The following is a 25,265-nucleotide window of genomic DNA, read 5'->3' as shown; positions in this document are numbered from 1 at the left end:
CTCCATGCATACTGCTAAATGTCCCACATATATGTACATATATCTTCATGTAGCATAAGTTGAACATTCATTTGTTTATTTTATGAATATATTAAAATTGTACTTGTACATAATGTAAACACAGGGTATTGAAATATCTGTTAAAATTCTAAGTAAAAACGTGAAAAGTCTCTCTTTTAAATGTCATCTTTGTACATTGTACATGTATACTTAGATTTAACTGGATACAAGGAAAACGGGAAGTCTATCATCTTTCAATACTGCCTGAGTGTTTCGACGAAAAGGTTTAGTGTATATAATATATAATGGACAATGACTGTTTATGCATCTAGACTGATAATCAGAATATTGGTTGCGTGTCGTGTTTTATTTATGAACAGTTTTTATATATGATGCTTTCCCCTGATGGGATATGGTACTTTCCTCTTGTGAATGGTTTCGACTTAGAAAGTAATTAAGCAGAATTTCAAATTGATTCTTAACTGCCATCAAAATGGCAGACTTATTGACATACAATATTAAAAGAAAGAAGAAGGTATGGTTTCCATACAAATTTTGCCCTGTGATTTTCTAAAAAATGAAACTGGTGTAAAAGTTGATGAAATTCAAAGCAGAAAAATCATACAAGTCATTTTTCTCACATTTGTTTTTAAAATGCTAATTATGACGTCATAAACGTGCATTTTCCCGTATTTTCTTAAAAAGTTGCAGAAGACACCAGTTTTCAATGGAATTTTCTTTCAGATAACATTGTCCACAGGCATCGCCCACAAAGATCTTGAGATATGTGATTTGTTATTGAATTTTGCACAAAATATCAAAAAGTATCGTGGGCGACGGCTGTGGACACTGTTTTCTAAAGGAAAATCACCCTTGAAATGTGCCATTATGACGCTTTTTCTGTTGAAAATAGAGAAATGCTTCACATTAATGACGTCATATTTGCAGAATGGTATACCTTCATGCCATATTCTTTCCAGATTTATCAAAGTCATTTATTTAACTAATATTTAAGCCAGTTTCAAAACTTTTTGATGTCTTTACATTTTTAGGGCGCAATAAAGCTAAAACCATACCTTCTTCTTTTAAGAAAGCTTATAACGAATAAATGATACGGAAATTGTAATATTGCAAAATGAAGAGTATTTTTCAGTGAGTTTCAGATATCTTTTTTTTTTACATGTAACTATTTCAGTTCAGAAAATCAAAAAGAAGCATTAAACAATGAATGTATATCATAAGACCAATAAACTAAATTGCTTTTACATACAAACGTTTAAAACTAGCTGAAGAAATCGATGAAAAAAAGTTTTCATCGTTTAGAGCTATACACGCGAAACCATTAATTTCCTCAAAACAGGTCCTGTATATGAAATTTGATATTTTAAAGTTATTCACAGTTAACCTTATTTTTATGTCTCCGTAAAAGGAGATTTTGGACATATAAAACATTTTTTCTCTCCTGTCTGACTGTCCATCTTTTTGTTTTCCACAAAAAACCTTACCAATAACTTCTAAAGAGTTGGTAAAATTGATATTATATTTTACAAGTGTATTCAGTAGGACCTTTCTTTTTGTAGTTACATGTACACGAAGGTTTTAAGTCTATCTTTGAAAATTGTTACAAACAATAACCTTTCCTATAAGTTCTGATTGTCTTAGGGCTTTCATATTTCACACGCATAATTCTTGTGACAAAACCTTTCTTTGTGTATCATTATGACCTCATGACCTTGGTATAAGCCAGAACCTCTAATAGTGCTATGACTTTGGTATTTTACTTATGTATTTCTTGTGATAAAATCTTTCCTTATTTTTGACATAATGACCTTGACCTTGAAATCTAGCTTTGGAAAAAAAAACCATTTGACATTGTGTCTTCCAATAAAGTCTTATCAAAATAAAAAAAAGGTCAAATTTTCTATATTAATAGAAATGTGTTGGAAGACACTTGGCTATAACTTCTGAAGGAATGGTGCTAGGAATTTCATATTATTCTATATACATGTATATATAAGCATTTCCCATGACGATGCCTTTCTTTGGGGACCGGCATTTTTGACCTACCGGCCTTGTCCCTTACCCTTTACCATCACTGTTAAACATGTGGTGACAGGCTGCTAGAATTGCATAGGGAATTCGAAAGAAAACGTGATACTAATTATACATACCGTAAAATGGTTTGTGTGCGTGTGTGCAGGTGTGCGATTGTTCAGCATTGGTTCAGCATTCAAATTCAAGTAATATTTAGGTTTTCTCAGAGGAGAATCAAATTGAGATTCAGATATTGCACATGTATTTGACATTAAGATAATGTAACCTTGGGTGTGTTGGTTCGAGTGTGTGAGGGTGTGCGGTGTGTTCGACTGTGTTGGTGAGGTGGGGCAGGGTGTTACACCATCTAGATGTCTGTGATATTTTGATGTAGCATTTGATCCACAGTTTTTAGATAAGGAAGACCTTCTCTGAATTATTTGGATTATCAATGTAAAGAGCATTTACGTCTTTAAAGGAGCATATTGGTGAATCTGTTTTGGTTAAGGTAGAGTGGGTTCAAACACCACGTGCTTTATCGAACCATGCATGGGAACATTGTATGACTTATCGATGCAGCTTGCAATGCAATAGATACCCAAGTAGCGAATCTTTAACAAAGTGCTATAAAAGGATTGTGTCTGTCATGTGCTATGAATATAAATCCGGACGCTGTGTGAATCATTGGTAAAGTTAATCTGCTGACAAATATCTTTCTGATTACAATTTGAATAAAAGTCAAGAGCTTTTCGACATGCCGTTTTTCATTTTGTAAATAAAAAGAATCTAGACTTCATAGACTCTTAAATTAAAAATAAATGTCTTAACGAAAGGAACTAATGACCCAAAATGGACCAAGTATTGCGTTCTTGTAAAAAGGTTAAGCGAGATATTTCATTAGTCCCTGGGAAAGAAACATTCAGAATTATCTGATGAGGATAGCAAAGCGATGAAAGTTAAAAATTCAAGTTTATATCATTTAAAATTCATATATACTTTTTTAATATTTAAGGAATGAATTTAATAGCTACTCATTTTATACGGTATAAACTGGGTTGGGGCAGTTTACGCTTTATAAACCGCGAATCGGTATAAAAAGGCGTAAACTGTTTCAATCCAGTTTATACCGTATAAAATGGGTAGCTATTAAATTCATTGCTTATAATTTAATTTTCATTCATTTAATGTAAGAAATAAAGATGATTGTTCAAACCAAATGACTTTAATTTGTACAAAATTTGAATTTAACGTCAGGCGGATTGATACGTTTTTGACGCAAGTCATTGTGACGTAGGCAACCCATTTTATACGATATAAAATAATTTTTTATCCAATCAAATACTTCGTTACAACCAGAATTAAATTATCATTAATTTATAGCATATTCAAATTTTTATAGTTAGGATTATGAAAAAATTTCTCAATTTAAAAAATATGGCCTTCAGAAACAATTTTTGATTTTTGACATGTTTTGATTTTAGACATGTTGAGGTTTCCTCGCACTTTTGCCTAGTACACATGTATCAAGAATTGATGTAAATGAGCTTTGAAAGTCAGAAGGATATAAATGATTATATGGTACAGCTGTACCCGTTTTTAATTTTTTGTGGGAAAATTAGTCCTAGTTTCAACCAAAGGTCTACTTTCGTTAATCTCCAGATTTAGAAGGCCCTTGATTTTATGAGCTAAAAAAATGCCGAAAGAAAAGTTTTCATTCTGAAGCCGAGTTTACTTGTATCCGGAAGTGTGCCTTCACAGCTTTACGTAATACTACTTTCCGCATAGAGGTTTTAAAGACAACGATTTATTTTATCGACTTTAATTCTATTTGAAAAAGTTGCTGGTCTCTTCATATCATGTTAAAATGCAGTACACAAAATTCATTTTTATAGGTATGTATTCTAATAACCAAATAATTAAATTTTCTATCTGTGTGTGTATGTGTATCTTTTTATGATTGCTTATTTTAGGTGTAATAATCTACATTCCCGAAATGTTCTGTTCATGGACGTTATGTCCAGAAAACGGAGTATCATATTTGTTTAAGGACCAAAAGGTTATCTGGAAAGATGCTGCTAGACTATGTGAAGAAGCCGGAGGAAGTTTAGCGAAAGTACAGTCGATTTTTGATTCAAATTGTATTACCAGTGAGTTAATTATTATTTGTTATTAAAAACATTTTGAATTATGCATCATTTTTGTTTTAAGCAATAATGAACTATGAAACAATAAATCTTCATTTCAGGATATTTAAAAAAAAATGGTGGCAATTTGTTCATTGGAGGAAACAAATCCTTTGTTTGGAAATGGATAGATGGTACTCGCATAACTCAGCCGACATTCTGGGCTCCAGGTAATGTGTCTATTGACCATGAAAATGCAAAGGCTTTTCTCAAGAGAATATAGAGAGTGTTTATATCTTTATAAATACTAGTATTCAAAGAAAAACGATCAGATTTTGGTTCACAGTCATTCATTAAGAGTGCGTTGATTTTCCTCAATTGTAATATGGGACCGAATTTATTCGGGGCGTATATTGTTTTTGTCCTGTCTGTCTGTTTAGCTGTTTGTCTGTCTGTTTAGCTGTTTGTCTGTCTGTTGTCAACATTAACCTTCGCCATAACTTTTCAACCATGAAAGATAGAGACTTCATATTTGGTAGGCATACTCCACTAATATAGCACTTTTAACCGACACCAAGGTCAATGACCTTGTCACCTTGACTGTGACCTATATGCTAAAATAGCTTTTTCGAACTTTCGCCATAATTTCTGAACCATAGAAGATAGAGACTTCATATTTGGTATGCGTACTTCACCAGTGAAGTTCTTTCAAATACCAACAAGGTCAATGACCTTTTGACTTTGACTGTAACCTAAATGGTAAAATTAAAAATAGCTTTTTCGAACTTTCACCATAACTTTTGAACCATAGGAGATAGAGACTATAATTTGGTATTCATACTCCACTAACTAAGTTCTTTCAAATGACACCAAGGACAATGATCGATTGACCTTGACTGTGACCTAATTGCTAAAAATTGCTTTTTCAAACTTTGTTGCCGCCGGGCGCATAGTGTTTCACAAACACAACTTGTTTTCACTATGCAATTCATTTAGCATGAGAATAAGATTTTACGAAAAATAGTGAAGACAGTGGTACATTCCGTAAAAGAAAAGTACTTCGGTTTAATTACTTGTATACATCTTGATGGAAAGATGCATGGTTCCATCCTCAGGTGGATCCTCCTTCTTCAGCTGTTTCGGCGCTGTCCACTACAGCCTCCAGAGGTGCGCCGACTGGGGTGATCAAGTCCCAGCCTGGAACCACTTGGCTGTACATCACTGCTGTACTAATTCAGTGTCTGTCTTACTGTTGTTTATTCACATCACTGCTGTTCTACCTTTAATGTCTATCTCACTAATGTTTATTGTCTTTCCACTTATCTGCTCTTCTTCTCCACAACCACATGGACGCTGATTCTGCCTCCCTGCACAGACTCCCTATCAATCTCCTTCTCTCTGCTCCAGTTATGCCAATGGCTCTCAGTGCTCTCCACATAGACTGTCCCACGAATCCTCTACAACCCACTTCCACTGCAAAAAAAACAGACCTTCCATCCGTTCTGCTGACAATCGTTCAGTAGGTCTTGGTACTTAAGATTTTTCCTTTCATATGCATCCTCCATCCTTTCTTCCCATGGCACTGTTAACTCCAAAATAATTGTCTGTCTTGTAGCCATTGACCAAAGGACTACATCCGGCCTCTTGTTTGTGGCTATTATTCCGGCGGAAATACTAATCTTTCCTTAAGGTCTACCCGCATCTGCCAATCTGTTGCTGTCCCCAAGAGACCACTTCCTTCAACTCTAACTTTATGTCCCTTTTCACCTTCTTTCACAAAGTTGACGAATCTCAGGCTCTCTGCGTTCTTCTTTGGCCTTTTAATACCTTTCTCCAAGGTGTCAGCTATACTGGCTAGGACTCTATCATGTCTCCAAGTGTATCTCCCATCTTTCAAAGCCTCTGAGCATGCTGATAATATGTGCTCCAAGTTTGCTGGTCTACCACAGAGGACACACTTTGGATCTTCTGTCATTCCCCATGTTACCAGATTAGTTGGGCTGGGAAGAACATCATAAACTGATTTCAGCTTAAACTGAAGTCTGAATGGTTCCATCTTCCAAATATCATTCCATCCCAACTTCACTTGACGTGCATTTTCCCAGTTCACCCAGCTACCTTGTTTCTTCATTCCAACTGCTTTGACCATTCTCGAATCTTCCTCCATTGCACGCACCTCTCTCTGCACCAAACTACGCTTCTCCTCTACCGAAGCTGTACCCCATCTTGCTGTTGGTGTGACATCAAGTCCCTGCCTTCCTATTGCCAGTCTTCCAACAATGTCACTGTGTCTCAAGCGGGATTCTGCTTCTTGTACAATTTCTTTTACCGACCATTTTCTCCCCGTCCTGATATCTACTTTTGCTGTCCGAACCTTCTCGTCTTTGCTATTCTGTAACATTAAGTGCTGACGCACCTTTGTCACCTTGAATTCCTCAGTTATTGACTTTAGAGGTAACTGTAGCTTAGTCCCAGAGCTGTATGATCCAATGCTGCTGAAACTTCGTGGTACCCCCAGCCATCTCCTCAGGTATCTGCTCGCTGTTGTTTCCATCCCTTCTACTGTGCTCATTGGTACCTCATACACCAATAGCGGCCACAGCAAGCGAGGTAGTATCCCATGTTGGTATATCCAGGCTTTATATTTACCGGGCAGTCCACTTTTATCCACAGTTTTCATCCATTCATCCAGCTGTCTGCATGTTTTTTTTTCACATTTTGTCTGTCTGTTAATGTGTCATTAAAGAATTTCCCTAAACACTTTACTGGCTTCTCTGAGACTGTTGGTATTGCCTCTCCTTCAATCATGAATCTTACTTCTTTTACTTTTCCATTCTTTATCACTAAGCTACGGGACTTGCTTGGGTTTACTTTCATTCTTGCCCAAGTGATAGCTTGTTCTAGTTCATGTATTGTCCACTTGGCTTCAATAACTGTTTTGGTTGTTATTGTCATATCATCCATGAATGCTCTCCCAGGTGGTTGGCGTACTCCTGACTTCATCCATGGCCCTCTGCTCTTCTTCTCCACTGACTTGACTATCATGTTCATTGCTGCTGAAAATAGCATTACGGATATGGTGCATCCTGTGACTATTCCAACTTCTAAGCGTTGCCATGCTGTTGTGTAATCCTGTACTGTGAATCTTATTTGAAGATGGTCAAAATAGTCTTTTAAAACTACCCTCGTCTTCTCTGGTACATGGTATCTTTCAAGTGTCAGCTCGACTAGTTTATGGGGAACTGTCCCATATGCATTGGCTAGATCTAGCCAGATGACTGCCAACTCCCCTTTGGACTCCTTTGTTTCCCGGATAATCAGTGTCAGTACACTTGTATGCTCAATACATCCTGATACTCTGGGTACTCCTCCCTTCTGCACAGCGATATCAATATACTGATTCTCAAGCATGTACCTAGACATTCTCCTCGCTAAAATTGCGAGGTATATCTTCCCTTCTACGTTCAGGAGCGATATAGTCCTAAATTGTTTCAATGCCTCTGATTTCTCTTCTTTGGGAATAAAACAGCCTTCTGCTCTGTACCAGCTATCTGCCAATCTGCCCCTCCTCCAAATCACTCTTATCAGTTTCCAGAGGCGCTTTGTCAACCGTTGACAATTCTTATAAACTTTATAAGGAACACCATTTGGTCCTGGTGCTGATGCTGCTCTAGCTTTCTTGATAACATCTGCTACTTCTTTTAGTTTTGGTGGTGATTCATCAAAGGGTTGATTTGGTTCTTCCGGTTGTATCAACTTCTCCCACTCCCCTAACTCTTCCTCCCTATGTGGATCACTGTACATCTCCCTCAAATATTCCTCAACGTCTTCCTTCGAAGATTTCAATGATCCAGACCCTTTATTTCCTAGTAATCTTGATGTAAACTGAAATGGGTCTGCTGTGAATCTTGCTCTTGCTCTGTCTCGCTGTTTCCTTCTACGCCTACTTCTGTCTGCTCTTCCTGCTATCTTGAGATGTTCCCTGATGTTATTTCGTAACTGTGATAGGGCCGGTTTCTCCTCATCGGTAGCCTTCCTATACTGCTTACGAAGCTGCCCCAGGTCTTTTCTCATCTTCGCTATTTCCCTCTCTCTCCTGTTCTTCCTTCCTTCTTTTTGTGACTTTTTCCTTTGTTCTGCACCAAACCTGTCTAGACCTACGCTGTATATAATTGATGTCATAGCTTCTATTTTCCTGTCAATACTGCCTGCAAGAGTTGTGTTCAGAATTGCATCCACATCTTGGTCAAACTGTTCCCAGTTGCTTTTGTTGTTACTGTTGGGCCATTTTACTTTCTTCTTTCTTATATTACTGTCAGCACCCCTGTTGTCTCCCATCTCTTCTTGCTGTTGATTGATGCTCTGTGATTGGTTATTGTTCTCGCTGTCATGACTTTCACTGTATGAAGCCTCGTCGTTACCTAAGACATGGAGGCTGCGGTCGCTGTGGTCTTCGTCCTGAACCACTTCCTCCTCCGTCTCACCAGGTTGCCCTGTGCGTTGTGTTAGTTGCTGATCTGGCTTACATCCCATCCTCCCCAAGTGGATTTTAAGCCCCTTTTCATTCTTGCATACTTTCCCACAGCTGCATACATTTCCACTGTTCGTATTCGTCGTCGTTTTTCGTTGCCTAGTTGTATCCTGATTTTCCGTCCCAACAGGTCGCTCATCCTCCCCCGCTCTCGCGCGACCTCGGGGGTATGTAAGTATGTATCTGTCCATAGCGTGATGAAATGGGTCCTTCCTCACGGAAGATGTGCTTTGGCCTGCCAAGTCTCCACACCCCTGATCCCAGTCTCTCCTGGTTGTCTCCTGTCTCTCCAGGTTCTCACTGAACTTTTCTCAGTTGTCATCCAGACTTTCCTGGCTGTCACTGGTTTCCCAGATAATATTACTTGTATACATCTTGATGGAAAGATGCGTGGTTCCATCCACAGGTGGATCCTCCTTTATCAGCTGTTTCGGCGCTGTCCACTACAGCCTCCAGAGGTGCGCCGACTGGGGTGATCAAGTCCCAGCCTGGAACCACTTGGCTGTACATCACTGCTGTACTAATTCAGTGTCTGTCTTACTGTTGTTTATTCACATCACTGCTGTTCTACCTTTAATGTCTATCTCACTAATGTTTATTGTCTTTCCACTTATCTGCTCTTCTTCTCCACAACCACATGGACGCTGATTCTGCCTCCCTGCACAGACTCCCTATCAATCTCCTTCTCTCTGCTCCAGTTATGCCAATGGCTCTCAGTGCTCTCCACATAGACTGTCCCACGAATCCTCTACAACCCACTTCCACTGCAAAAAAAACAGACCTTCCATCCGTTCTGCTGACAATCGTTCAGTAGGTCTTGGTACTTAAGATTTTTCCTTTCATATGCATCCTCCATCCTTTCTTCCCATGGCACTGTTAACTCCAAAATAATTGTCTGTCTTGCAGCCATTGACCAAAGGACTACATCCGGCCTCTTGTTTGTGGCTATTATTTCCGGCGGAAATACTAATCTTTCCTTAAGGTCTACCCGCATCTGCCAATCTGTTGCTGTCCCCAAGAGAAAACTATACGTTACGACAGTTGACTTTAGTAGATCAAATTTTTCACTTTAGTAAATCAAAGTATCTTAACTATCTCTTGTATATTAACATTTTATTTCAAAAATTTACATCATTGCTATGTTACACTGTAGGAAAGCCGATGACCGCATTTATATATAGTAAGCATTTTAAAGCTATATATGCCGTATTAGTGTTTTATTTTAAAAGTAATAAATATATGTGGTGTCTCATCAAGTTATATAAGTTATATACTCTCTGCAAATAAGATAATTCCACTCCATCACTTTTAAAAGTTATGAAATATTATTTGGTAAAAATTATTTTCTCTCCGTGTCGGATAAAAAACCGCCTCTTATTGAAATATTCATGATCACGTTGTCTCGCATGTTTACAGCAAACAATGGTCCAATCTCGTGAATGAACCGAAAAGCATGATGGTCTACTACGATTATACTACAAAAACGTGAGTTAGGGATTGTCAATATTGAGAGCACCTCAGAGTTGGTTGCTTTTTGTCTTTTCAATGGACATTTTCGGTTGGGTGAACTTCTACAGATGTCAGCGACTATGGATAAAGAAGTGTGGAAACCATCTTGTGCCAAAATGAAATAACTAATACAAAACAAATGATATCATTTGATCAATCAAAATGGTTATTAGATACATTCGATTCTGCATTTCTTAATGGTTCAAAACAACAAAAAGTATTCCACAGAATAACATGTATAAATCTGCACAAAATACCGAATGCCAAAACCAGAATACTTCTAAATAATATAATTATATTCTTTACATATAAACCACAGTATTTTTGACCCCTTGAAAATAATATAAAAAATCTTGCAAGTAGGTTATCAGCATTGGCTCGGGCTAATTCGAAAGTGAAATTATGAGTTTGGCAGTAAATTGTAGTGAATGAATAAAATTTAGCAGTGAAAGATATTGGAACCTATTTTACTTCGAGCTGTTCTATCCCCCCACCCACTTAAAAAAAACGATGCTACCTACCTAAATTAATTTTTCTTAATGATGTTCATCGAAATGCTTGGTTGTGCCCTCAAACTGGAATAGTTTTTAGAGGCCTGGAATTCCTTGACCAATTTTATTTTATTAGCCCAACTATATTTCTAAGAAGGCAAGATGTATGCTATGTGAGCTTCATCTATATATATTATGTAGTTCATATTAAAAAACCAAAAGGGATAATTGACGATATCCCATTCAGGGTGTAAACATAGCAGTTTAAATTACTTTCCGTACATTGTACTTGACATAAAATATTTTTTGCGCATAATGCGCTCCATACTGAAGATCCGTAAATACCCAACCGAAAATGTCCACTAGCAGTACAGCAAGGGGAATCTCTAAACATTTGTATGCAAATATGCGCATGGGATTAGTAGATAATAATGTACATAATGCATCAAGTCGTTCTGAGAGCTATTTAAAAAAACTAGCCTTTTTGAAAAACACGTATTATTGCAGCCCGGAGGACCGGGCTGCTCTATACATATTAGTTTAAGTGTTGGTATATGGGGATTAGGGTGGGAGTAGTTATTCAGAATTAAAGGTTTTCTGAACAATGAAAAGACCGTTAATCAGAATGTTCTTTCCCTTTATAAATTACGAGATACAAAATATATTTACTTCCATAAAGTGAATCTGTAAAAATATATATGGTTTTCATATTTAATATATAAAGTTATTTATCATTTACTATCGAAAAAATGACAGGTCCCTTTTTTTAGAACATCGAATTTTACTTCTCGCATAAAAACGTACTCTGCACAGTTCGTGTTTTATATTCTAAAATTGAAAATGAAATACATATTTGAATATAGGTGATGCATGTGTCTTACTTCAATTTATATTTTATGCAGCCAAAGTTTACTCGAGGAATTGAAGTTTAAAATGGTATCGTTTTTGTTTGACATTTATCCGACCATAAGTTTTCCAAATATTCGCGACTATCGTCTCCATCAATTAGACGCATGCCTTTTCACACACATCGAAGCGGTTTAATGATCAAGAGTCATTTCCGTTGTTTACTTTATATATTTCCCGGGCGACAATTGATGGTTACATCAATGTTTTCTTGTTTTATGTAGTAATCCATAAATGCATTAAATGCAACTCATTGAGCTGATTGGTCTATTTGTGTCCCTTACTGAACAGACGTCACAAAAAATATTTTCCTAGACCTGATGATTCTCGCGATGCTTTTCCCGCGCACATGCGCAGATCCAGGATAAACATCAGTCCTTTATAAATATGCATGAGAATATCGTGCTCTTTTCCTGACAAGTACTTTGTTAATACCGAATAAAATTTCGTCGAATTTGCAAGAATTTTTGGTAGCTTATCATACTCCAGAAATTTTTGTTCGGTTTCACCTGTGCAAAAATACTGTTTAACACGGCATACATATCTTTAACTGCCGCTATAGGGTTCGATGTTATGAACGATAACTCATTGCTGAAACTTGTTTAGAGCTGGTCTGAGGTATCTAACTTTTTATACGCAAGTCAGTTTTAAGTGTTTCCCAAGTGTTTCTTTGTTGTCAGTAAAATCCATTGGTTTTAAAATTTAGAACAAATGTTAAACATATTTACTGTATATACTCACCTAACTGCAGAACTGTAGCTCTCCGAAAAAATCAAAGTACTGATAGTACTCATGGGAGTTGAACATTGTTATCTGAAAGAGAAGTATAGGAACATCTTCATGCATTCAGATTCAAGTCAGCTAGAACTGATTTGTTAGAGATACAAAACGAAACATTAAAAATAATTTCTATTGCATTTAAATAGCCAAGATCATGGGACTGCTCGTAAATTAGCTGCAGAATTGTAGCTCTCCGAAAAAAAGATTTTGACAGACCGGAGAGCTACAGTGCCATCCATTGAAAAAACTGTATATTTATTGCGCACGAACAGTTAAGTTTAGTTCTGGATTAATTCTTTCTAATTCTTACCTCAACAATTTGACCAAACCAAACAAACAACCCCCATCACCAAAAAAATATTTTTTTCAATCTCGAAAATACTATTTTTGTTGTTAGGTTTTAAACTTCTTTCAGTACCATTTATGACTAAAACGCAAACACTACCCTTATATTTCTGAAACATTTGAATCAAAACGCCCCCTACTCTGTCTCTCTTTAGAATGTGTACAAGATATTGGGTCCCAAGAAACAAACAAACAAACACTCTTGATATTCGATGTTACCATCACCAGACACTAGATTGTCATTTTTCTTCCTCTGATTAAAACAAGTATTGGCTATGCTCTTTTGGGTATGAATGTTTCTTTTCGGACACAATAATTAATTTTTATAGAACTCCATGCTTATCTATTTTATCAAATGTATCTATCTTTATAACTTAATCATCAGTTTTGTTATTCCATAATTTTAAATTTCATTTCAAGTAATATCTATATAGAAGTCAGTATGTCTGAATACTTTACATTTTGTTTGTTTTACGTTCGATAATTTTTCAATCATATTAAAACACTTAGCTACACGTAAGTCTACAAATTTTTACCTATACACGGCTCTCAAAACCATTGTACGGAAGCGCATTAGGGCCGCAGCAGTATTTCTTTTTTAATTTGTTATAACAAATTATTAATTTGTTATAACAGAGTGATAATTTGTTATAACAGAGTGATAATTTGTTATAACAAATTAATAATTTGTTATAACAAATGACTAATTTGTTTAAACAAATTGATAATTTGTTTTAACAAATTGATAATTTGTTTTAACAAATTGATAATTTGTTTTAACAAATTGATAATTTGTTTTAACAAATTGATAATTTGTTTTAACAAATTGATCATTTTAATACGTATAATATATGTTTGTATTTGTATATTTGTTATTACAAATTAGTTATCTGTTATAACAAATTAGTAATCTGTTATAACAAATTATTAATTTGTTATATCAAATTAATATTTTATTATAACAAATAAATAATTTGTTATAACAAATAAATAATTTGTTATAACAAATTAATAATTTGTTTTAACAAATTAATAATTTGTTTTAACAAATTAAAAAAAAGATACTGCTGCTGCGGCCCTAATACGCTTCCATACCATAGAGTAGTGAGGGCAAGCACATACTGCGACATGGGATTTCGGTTTATATGGTCTCATAATGCATCCTTCTGGATTCGAACCTGCGACGTAAGGATCAATTAACACCATGCGTTGAATCTCTATAGCGAACTATTTGAACAACTGCGCCACGCGAGTGAGACTTTTAGATTAATTTAGAAAAATGAGATGGACTATTTTTATTGCGGAAGTTTTGCCGAGTTTATATAGACTGGTACGAGTTTATATTGAATATCACAGGGGAGTAAATTGAGCGACACAGAAACACCACGACGGCCGCTATATAATTCATTGTAAAATTACTGCGCTAGAAACCGCGGGAGTCTGAACATAGTTAAACTCCCAAAAATATCGACAGACCGGAGAGCTGCAGTGCCACACATTAAAAAAAAGTGTGTAACTGGGCGATCAGATTTTGGAACGAAGTTCGCAGTTCGCAATTCGCAATTCAAAAGTTAAATGCATTCTAGTACCCAGTTCGGAATTCAAAATTTTAACATAAGTTGTGGGGCTGAAATTTTGAGGTTGGGGTACAATGGGTCATTACCACTACTATGAGTGGTGATTGGTAACATCTCTAGTTTCCGAAATATGGCCCTCCAGTTTTAACCCTACGATATAATATTATACAAATAAACATCGGGCTAGTGGACATCGAAGTCCCCTACCCCGGGGTCTGAAATTTTGAGGTTGGGGTACAATGGGTCATTACCACTACTATGAGTGGTGATTGGTAACATCTCTAGTTTCCGAAATATGGCCCTCCAGTTTTAACCCTACGATATAATATTATACAAATAAACATCGGGCTAGTGGACATCGAAGTCCCCTACCCCGGGGTCTGAAATTTTGAGGGTGTGGTACTAGGGGTCAGTTTCCACTTCTTTGAAAAAATGGGGATCGTATCATTTCTAGTTTCCGAGATATGACCCTCCAGTTTTTAGCCCTAAGATAAGATATACCATACGAATAAACATCGGGCTCGGGAACACCAAAGTCCTTTACCCCCGGGTCTGAAATTTTGAGGATGGGGTACTAGGAGTCAGTTACCACTTCTATAAAAAATGGTGATGGTATCATCTCTAGTTTCCAAGACATGGCCCTCCAGTTTTTAGACCTACGATATAATACTATACGAATAAACATCGGGCATCGAGGTCTCCTACCCAAGGGTCTGAAATGTTGAAGGTAGGAAACTAGAGGTCAGTTACCAATTTTATGAAAAAGCGGGGATGGTACCATCTTAGTTTCCGAGATATGGCCTTCCATTTTTTAGAGGATAAATTACTATACGAATAAACATCGAGCTAGTGAACATCGAAGTCCACTTCCCAGGGTTCTGAAATTTTGAAGGCGGGACACTAGGGGTCAGATTTTACTTCTGTGAAAAGATGGTGATGGTACTATCTTAAGTTTCTGAGATACGGCCAGTGTTTAGCCTTATGCAATAATACTGAACGAATAAACATCAGGCTAGGGGACATCGAAGTCCTCAGCCCAGGGTCTGAAATTTGAGGGTGGGGTACTAGGGGTCAGTTACAACTTCTATGAGAAAACGGTGATGGTACCTTTTCTCATTTCCGAGATATGACCCTCCAGTTTTTAGACCTATGATATAACACTATACGAATAAACATCGGGCAAGTGGACATCGAAGTCCCATACCCAGGGATCTGAAATTTTTGAGTGAGGGGTACTAGGGGTCAGTTACCAAAACTATGAAAATATGGTGATGGTACCATTTTTAGTTTCCGAGATATGGCACTCGAGTTTTTATCCCTATGATATAATACTATACGAATAAACATCGGACTCGGGGGCATCGAAGTCCTCTACCCCGGGGTCTGAAATTTTAGGATGGGGTACTTGGGATCAGTTACCAAAACTATTAAAAACTGATGATGGTACCAATTCTAGTTTCCGAGATATGATCCTCCTGTTTTAGCCCTACGACATAATACTTTACGAATAAACATCGGGCTAGTGGACATCGAAGTCCCCTATCCAGGGGTCTGAAATTTTGAGGGTGGGATACTAGGGGTCAGTTTCCATTTCTATGAAAACATGGTGATGGTACCATCTCAAGTTTCCGAGATATGACCCTCCAGTTTTTAGACCTACGATATAATACTAGACGAATAAACTCTCGGGGGCATCGAAGTTTCCTACCTCGGGTCTGAATTTTTGAAGGTGGGGTACTAGGGGTCAGTAACAAATTTTGTAAAAAAAAAATGGTGATGGTACCATTTTTAATTTCCGAGATATGACCCTCCAGTTTTTGGCCCTACGATATAAAACTATACAAATAAACATCGGGCTCGGGAACACCGAAGTCCCCTAACCCGGGGTCTGCATTTTGAGGGTAGGGTACTAGGGGTCAGTACCACTTTCATGAAAAAATTGTGATGGTACCATGATTACCATCTCTAGTTTCCGAAATATGGCCCTCCAGTTTTTATCCCTACGATATAATACTTAATTATAAAGTTGTGCTTGAACATTTTTTTCTCTGCCAGTGACCTTGACCTGCCAGAAAGACCTTTGATCAGGGTCATGTCACAACCTCCAATCATAAGTAATCTATGTTTCAAATAAGAGCCTTCAATGATTTTCATTTACTTATTCATAGCATGGGAAAGAAAATATTTCTTCTGTCAGTGACCTTGATCTTAACGGATTAACTTTGTCTCTGTGTCAAGACAAACCCTCAATCTGAAACAACTTTTAATGATTGGAAATTCATAACCCTGACAGGAATTTTACAACTTTTCTGTCATTGACCCTAAATTTGTTAAAATGGCCTTATTTTAAGTCATCTGAATTCAGCGGACCATAAGCAATCTGTATCAAGTATGAACTTAAACAAATATAGTCTAGATTAAAATGATACTATTTCAATATGAGTTTTTATATGAGTCAAAATCGTAGAAAACCTTTTTGTCACAAGGAGTCTCCTGATCAAGCATGGCTCGGGCAAAACATTAATTATTTCTCTAGTGACCTTGAATTTGCCGTAATATTGCCTTGAATCAATTCCATGACACATCCTATGACCATTAGAAATCTTTGTACTAATGAGCCTCAAGTTTCTCCGTAAAAGTTATAGCCTTGCCTTCTTGGAAAAGTTTGAGGGACAGACGAACAGCTGGATAATTAAATAGACAATGTAATTCCTAGACAATTCACCCCACCCCTAAATTACACAATCACTTTTTTGCGGGGGTATAACTTCCTATGTTAAATTTTGAATACCTATTTGATTTGAAAATAAAGTAATCTCTATTATATCAGGAAGCTCTCATAAGCATGATTTCTCATTCTTCCCCATCAGTTCATGAGAATAAGATTTTAAAACAACCCCTTCCTATTTTTACTAACCGTGTTTCTTCATAATCTTCATTTTATATCCCCCAAGGTCGCCTGCATGGCACAGTGGTTAAAGCGTCTGCTCTATAGTCGTGAAGTAAGGAGTTGTTCCTTACGCCCGTGTTTCAGTAGGTGCTGGCACGAAATAGATCTCTCCCTGCTAAAAGGACCTATGTGCCGATTATAGGACAATATTTGAAGCTCTCCACTGGCAAGTGGTGGCGTCTCCATATGAGTGAAAGATTCTCGAGAGGGACGTTAAAACATATATAATCAATCAATCAATCCCCCAACAAAACCCCGATTGAGAACTTCGCCTCTGAACTATTTCAGGCGGGACATTAAATGTATTGGGTCCATTGAATAAGAATGTTTACTTCGGAATATTTCTTTACAATTGTAAGGTTTTCGTAATAATTTATAAATGTAAGTTAATTTCAGCTACGAACAAAATTAACATCTGCTATAGACAAAATTTAATTTAAATAATCATGTAGCTGTTTATGAATATCTGCATAGATCTACTTAAAAGAAACTTTTTTATAAAACAAACGTTTGCCCATGATATTGTTACGGTTTTCCAATTGTAGAAACAACTATCGTAGTAACAGATGAATTTATTGATCTCACATAGTCAACATACAAACACACACAGGTTCTGAAATACAGAACATATCTGAACATAAAATAAACATACATGCACATTATAAAACAAAACGAACATCAAAGGGAAATAAATCAATTTCAAAATTGAACACAAATAATAGTCAATTAGCTTGAAATGAAATAAATATGAATTTAGATCGAATAGTTAAACATAGTCATTTGAGCTTTTTCCAATTACAATTTAAAATCAATATTGTATCAAATCAAACAAATAAATCAATATTTCTCAAATTCATCAGTGCAAAACAATTTGTTCACACAGAAAACACATTCAAACACAATAACAAAAACACTGTTCTTACCAGATAAATGGTATCTGAACCAGTGTTCTTTATATACAGTATATGTAATTGCAGCTATGGCTAGGAAACCTCCTAAAAGCCAATTGTTATATTATATATTTATTTCATAAAAATGTAAAATACTAAATAAATTTTATTTTTATAATAATCACACAAACAACAATTCTCACAGGTTAATAAAGATTAATAAATAATGTCTTACTATTCTGTCAAGGTCAGTATAGTCCAAAAACCTTCATCGACACATACAATGTACAAAACAGGAATAAAAATCAAATACCCCAATATCACTACACACTCTAAGACTTTTACCTTTGACACTTAAAATTCAACCAACCAGGAATGAAAACCAACAAACCATTAATAACATATACTACACTACCTATGGAAACCCATGAATGACTAAAACTTATTAATAACTTAGAATATGAAATCCTGTTTATGTAATAATTGAAAATTAAGTTCTCAATAATTTATTTTATTGAAACGATACCAAAAAATTATAGTATAAATCCATACTTTCGCAATATATTTGGCATTCTATTAATAACTTTTTTAGATGGATATCGGCCGATGAAGATGTTTCAAATTCGCATCATCTCGTTTCATTCCGTCTTTGGTCGTAAAAACAACCTTGGCTGTATTAACATCACCGGATGTTAAAATTTATGCAACATGGAGTTTCTATTTATGTAGGAAAAATGGGGTTCAAAGTCCCTTCTACATTATTAGTTTACTTTATCTAATAGGTTTACATTCACTGTTATTTTCATTTTCTTGAAAGAGATCATTTATGTATAATTTTACGCGAAGTGTAGTGACCATGCTTATTTTAAAAGTGTACTTCTTTGCGAAGACAATAGGAAATGCGTTAGGTTTTCTGTCTTTTTGACCTCTTTAGTCGAATTTTTCAACTGCAAAAAAAAATAAACTTAAATGTCTCAACATTTATTATGATATACTGTAGACTGCATTACTTACTGAATGACCCTCGTAGTTGTTGTCGATCAAACAGGTTACATTGAAAACAGAAACATACGAGAAAATATAAGTTCTATTACATATCTGATTGATTACACTAGTATAAAATATATTCCTGGAGTTATTTTGTTAGATTTTGAAAAAGCTTTTGATACAGTTGAATGGATATATTTAGATAAAGTATTAGAAACTTTTGGATTTGGTAAATGGTTACGGCAGTGGGTAAGCATCTTATATTCAGGTATAACAAGTTGCCTAATTAATAATGGATATTCTTCTTTTTTCAAGATAACTCGAGTTGTTAGACAAGGATGCCCTTTATCACCTTGTTTATTTATCTTATGTGTTGAATTATTAGCTATTGCAATTAGATCAAACAAAATCATCCATGGTATGAACCTTTCTGCACTAAACTAGTATCCTCAAATATTGCACAAGCAAACCTCCAAACTCTGAACTTCAATACTTATGTCTATGTCATTCAGGTATGTTACTATCCAAGTTAGTAAACTAGTAAATGCTCTTTAACTTCTGATTCTCTCAAATTTCTTGCAAAAAAATTACCCCAAAATTTAAAATTTGAATTTAAACTATTAACGAAAATTAATTTACCTCTTTTGTGTAAAGAAAATAAATTATACAATGCTGCAGCTGAAAGACAGAAAAAAATGCTACCACTTTGTCTTAGTAATTCAATTAATGTTTCAAAACAATTAATGAAATACCATGTAACATTAAACTTGATTTGAAAACATGACACAAGTATTTCAAGTTGTAAACAAATGTACCATTCAGTCAGGTGTCAAAATTTCTAAGACAATTTAGAATGTGTTTACATGTAAATAAACAGGGATCAAATACATACAAGTTATAAACAGACAGACTAATGATGTTACTGTTTGGCCAAATCCATCTGACTCCAACCACTGTTTTGTAGAATCACTATAGTCTGATGTCTTGTTATACACAAAGCAAATTCGGAATGGATTGTCATGCTTATTACTCAGAAATATAACCGAATTTCAACACTTGTGTTGTTAATTGACACAACAAAGTCACAGAGCTATACTTATAGCTCTTAAAATAAACTATGAACAAAAATATTTATCACAATTGACTCACATAAAACAGCCTTGCTTGTTTTCTCAGTTCACGTGTTGTTGTTATTGTCAATCAGGGCCGCTTCCGGTAAATTACTTCCGGTTAGGATCTTCTTGAATTTGGACCTCTACCATAAAGTTTCGGTGGGTGGTTTCGTCATCATCTCGAGTCCCAACTTGGGCGCCATTTCTGAAATTGGACTGAAATTATCGTAGTAACAGTTGAATTTATTGATCTCACATAGTCAACATACAAACACACATAGAATTTGAAATACACACGAACATTAAATAAACATACATGCACATTATAAAACAAAACGAACATCAAAGGGAAATAAATTAATTTCAAAATTGAACACAAATAATAATCAATTAGCTTGAAATGAAATAAATATGAATTTAGATAGAATAGTAAAACTGAATCATCTTAGCATTTCCCAATTATAATTTAAAATCAATATTGTATCAAATCAAACAAATAAATCAATATTTCTCAAATTCATCAGTGCAAAACAATTTGTTCACACAGAAAACACATTCAAACACAATAACAAAAACACTGTTCTTACCAGATAAATGGTATCTGAACCAGTGTTCTTTATATACAGTATATGTAATTGCAGCTATGGCTAGGAAACCTCCTAAAAGCCAATTGTTATATTATATATTTATTTCATAAAAATGTAAAATACTAAATAAATTTTATTTTTATAATAATCACACAAACAACAATTCTCACAGGTTAATAAAGATTAATAAATAATGTCTTACTATTCTGTCAAGGTCAGTATAGTCCAAAAACCTTCATCGACACATACAATGTACAAAACAGGAATAAAAATCAAATACCCCAATATCACTACACACTCTAAGACTTTTACCTTTGACACTTAAAATTCAACCAACCAGGAATGAAAACCAACAAACCATTAATAACATATACTACACTACCTATGGAAACCAATGAATGACTAAAACTTATTAATAACTTAGAATATGAAATCCTGTTTATGTAATAATTGAAAATTAAGTTCTCAATAATTTATTTTATTGAAACGATACCAAAAAATTATAATATAAATCCATACTTTCGCAATATATTTGGCATTCTATTAATAACTTTTTTAGATGGATATCGGCCGATGAAGATGTTTCAAATTCGCATCATCTCGTTTCATTCCGTCTTTGGTCGTAAAAACAACCTTGGCTGTATTAACATCACCGGATGTTAAAATTTATGCAACATGGAGTTTCTATTTATGTAGGAAAAATGGGGTTCAAAGTCCCTTCTACATTATTAGTTTACTTTATCTAATAGGTTTACATTCACTGTTATTTTCATTTTCTTGAAAGAGATCATTTATGTATAATTTTACGCGAAGTGTAGTGACCATGCTTATTTTAAAAGTGTACTTCTTTGCGAAGACAATAGGAAATGCGTTAGGTTTTCTGTCTTTTTGACCTCTTTAGTCGAATTTTTCAACTGCAAAAAAAAATAAACTTAAATGTCTCAACATTTATTATGATATACTGTAGACTGCATTACTTACTGAATGACCCTCGTAGTTGTTGTCGATCAAACAGGTTACATTGAAAACAGAAACATACGAGAAAATATAAGTTCTATTACATATCTGATTGATTACACTAGTATAAAATATATTCCTGGAGTTATTTTGTTAGATTTTGAAAAAGCTTTTGATACAGTTGAATGGATATATTTAGATAAAGTATTAGAAACTTTTGGATTTGGTAAATGGTTACGGCAGTGGGTAAGCATCTTATATTCAGGTATAACAAGTTGCCTAATTAATAATGGATATTCTTCTTTTTTCAAGATAACTCGAGTTGTTAGACAAGGATGCCCTTTATCACCTTGTTTATTTATCTTATGTGTTGAATTATTAGCTATTGCAATTAGATCAAACAAAATCATCCATGGTATGAACCTTTCTGCACTAAACTAGTATCCTCAAATATTGCACAAGCAAACCTCCAAACTCTGAACTTCAATACTTATGTCTATGTCATTCAGGTATGTTACTATCCAAGTTAGTAAACTAGTAAATGCTCTTTAACTTCTGATTCTCTCAAATTTCTTGCAAAAAAATTACCCCAAAATTTAAAATTTGAATTTAAACTATTAACGAAAATTAATTTACCTCTTTTGTGTAAAGAAAATAAATTATACAATGCTGCAGCTGAAAGACAGAAAAAAATGCTACCACTTTGTCTTAGTAATTCAATTAATGTTTCAAAACAATTAATGAAATACCATGTAACATTAAACTTGATTTGAAAACATGACACAAGTATTTCAAGTTGTAAACAAATGTACCATTCAGTCAGGTGTCAAAATTTCTAAGACAATTTAGAATGTGTTTACATGTAAATAAACAGGGATCAAATACATACAAGTTATAAACAGACAGACTAATGATGTTACTGTTTGGCCAAATCCATCTGACTCCAACCACTGTTTTGTAGAATCACTATAGTCTGATGTCTTGTTATACACAAAGCAAATTCGGAATGGATTGTCATGCTTATTACTCAGAAATATAACCGAATTTCAACACTTGTGTTGTTAATTGACACAACAAAGTCACAGAGCTATACTTATAGCTCTTAAAATAAACTATGAACAAAAATATTTATCACAATTGACTCACATAAAACAGCCTTGCTTGTTTTCTCAGTTCACGTGTTGTTGTTATTGTCAATCAGGGCCGCTTCCGGTAAATTACTTCCGGTTAGGATCTTCTTGAATTTGGACCTCTACCATAAAGTTTCGGTGGGTGGTTTCGTCATCATCTCGAGTCCCAACTTGGGCGCCATTTCTGAAATTGGACTGAAATTATCGTAGTAACAGTTGAATTTATTGATCTCACATAGTCAACATACAAACACACATAGAATTTGAAATACACACGAACATTAAATAAACATACATGCACATTATAAAACAAAACGAACATCAAAGGGAAATAAATTAATTTCAAAATTGAACACAAATAATAGTCAATTAGCTTGAAATGAAATAAATATGAATTTAGATCGAATAGTTAAACATAGTCATTTGAGCTTTTTCCAATTACAATTTAAAATCAATATTGTATCAAATCAAACAAATAAATCAATATTTCTCAAATTCATCAGTGCAAAACAATTTGTTCACACAGAAAACACATTCAAACACAATAACAAAAACACTGTTCTTACCAGATAAATGGTATCTGAACCAGTGTTCTTTATATACAGTATATGTAATTGCAGCTATGGCTAGGAAACCTCCTAAAAGCCAATTGTTATATTATATATTTATTTCATAAAAATGTAAAATACTAAATAAATTTTATTTTTATAATAATCACACAAACAACAATTCTCACAGGTTAATAAAGATTAATAAATAATGTCTTACTATTCTGTCAAGGTCAGTATAGTCCAAAAACCTTCATCGACACATACAATGTACAAAACAGGAATAAAAATCAAATACCCCAATATCACTACACACTCTAAGACTTTTACCTTTGACACTTAAAATTCAACCAACCAGGAATGAAAACCAACAAACCATGAACAACATATACTACACTACCTATGGAAACCCATGAATGACTAAAACTTATTAATAACTTAGAATATGAAATCCTGTTTATGTAATAATTGAAAATTAAGTTCTCAATAATTTATTTTATTGAAACGATACCAAAAAATTATAATATAAATCCATACTTTCGCAATATATTTGGCATTCTATTAATAACTTTTTTATATGGATATCGGCCGATGAAGATGTTTCAAATTCGCATCATCTCGTTTCATTCCGTCTTTGGTCGTAAAAACAACCTTGGCTGTATTAACATCACCGGATGTTAAAATTTATGCAACATGGAGTTTCTATTTATGTAGGGAAAATGGGGTTCAAAGTCCCTTCTACATTATTAGTTTACTTTATCTAATAGGTTTACATTCACTGTTATTTTCATTTTCTTGAAAGAGATCATTTATGTATAATTTTACGCGAAGTGTAGTGACCATGCTTATTTTAAAAGTGTACTTCTTTGCGAAGACAATAGGAAATGCGTTAGGTTTTCTGTCTTTTTGACCTCTTTAGTCGAATTTTTCAACTGCAAAAAATTAAACTCAAATGTCTCAACATTTATTATGATATACTGTAGACTGCATTACTTACTGAATGACCCTCGTAGTTGTTGTCGATCAAACAGGTTACATTGAAAACAGAAACATACGAGAAAATATAAGTTCTATTACATATCTGATTGATTACACTAGTATAAAATATATTCCTGGAGTTATTTTGTTAGATTTTGAAAAAGCTTTTGATACAGTTGAATGGATATATTTAGATAAAGTATTAGAAACTTTTGGATTTGGTAAATGGTTACGGCAGTGGGTAAGCATCTTATATTCAGGTATAACAAGTTGCCTAATTAATAATGGATATTCTTCTTTTTTCAAGATAACTCGAGTTGTTAGACAAGGATGCCCTTTATCACCTTGTTTATTTATCTTATGTGTTGAATTATTAGCTATTGCAATTAGATCAAACAAAATCATCCATGGTATGAACCTTTCTGCACTAAACTAGTATCCTCAAATATTGCACAAGCAAACCTCCAAACTCTGAACTTCAATACTTATGTCTATGTCATTCAGGTATGTTACTATCCAAGTTAGTAAACTAGTAAATGCTCTTTAACTTCTGATTCTCTCAAATTTCTTGCAAAAAAATTACCCCAAAATTTAAAATTTGAATTTAAACTATTAACGAAAATTAATTTACCTCTTTTGTGTAAAGAAAATAAATTATACAATGCTGCAGCTGAAAGACAGAAAAAAATGCTACCACTTTGTCTTAGTAATTCAATTAATGTTTCAAAACAATTAATGAAATACCATGTAACATTAAACTTGATTTGAAAACATGACACAAGTATTTCAAGTTGTAAACAAATGTACCATTCAGTCAGGTGTCAAAATTT

The 25,265-nt window shown here is 34.5% G+C and overlaps 1 protein-coding gene across 1 annotated transcript; it reads right to left on the bottom strand.

Annotated features, from left to right (window-relative positions):
- Positions 1-6,833: 6,833 nt before the first annotated feature.
- Positions 6,834-8,879, bottom strand: LOC134281851 (uncharacterized). Its single transcript, XM_062764289.1, has one exon. It carries the CDS (start codon positions 8,877-8,879, stop codon positions 6,834-6,836), a length of 2,046 nt encoding a protein of 681 aa, XP_062620273.1.
- Between the last annotated feature and the right edge of the window lie 16,386 nt (positions 8,880-25,265).

This window comes from Saccostrea cucullata, unplaced genomic scaffold (assembly GCF_032062105.1).
Source record: "Saccostrea cucullata isolate Sc308-1 unplaced genomic scaffold, CSIRO_AGI_Scuc_v1 ctg897, whole genome shotgun sequence".
Classification (NCBI taxonomy): Eukaryota; Metazoa; Mollusca; class Bivalvia; order Ostreida; family Ostreidae; genus Saccostrea; species Saccostrea cuccullata.
Note: the sequence above shows the minus strand (reverse complement) of the source record. Positions and strands in the feature narration are given on the sequence as shown.

Bases quoted from the DNA above. Each gene is read 5' to 3' on its own strand.
- LOC134281851 (XM_062764289.1), bottom strand. From the start codon at position 8,879: ATGGACAGATACATACTTACATACCCCCGAGGTCGCGCGAGAGCGGGG.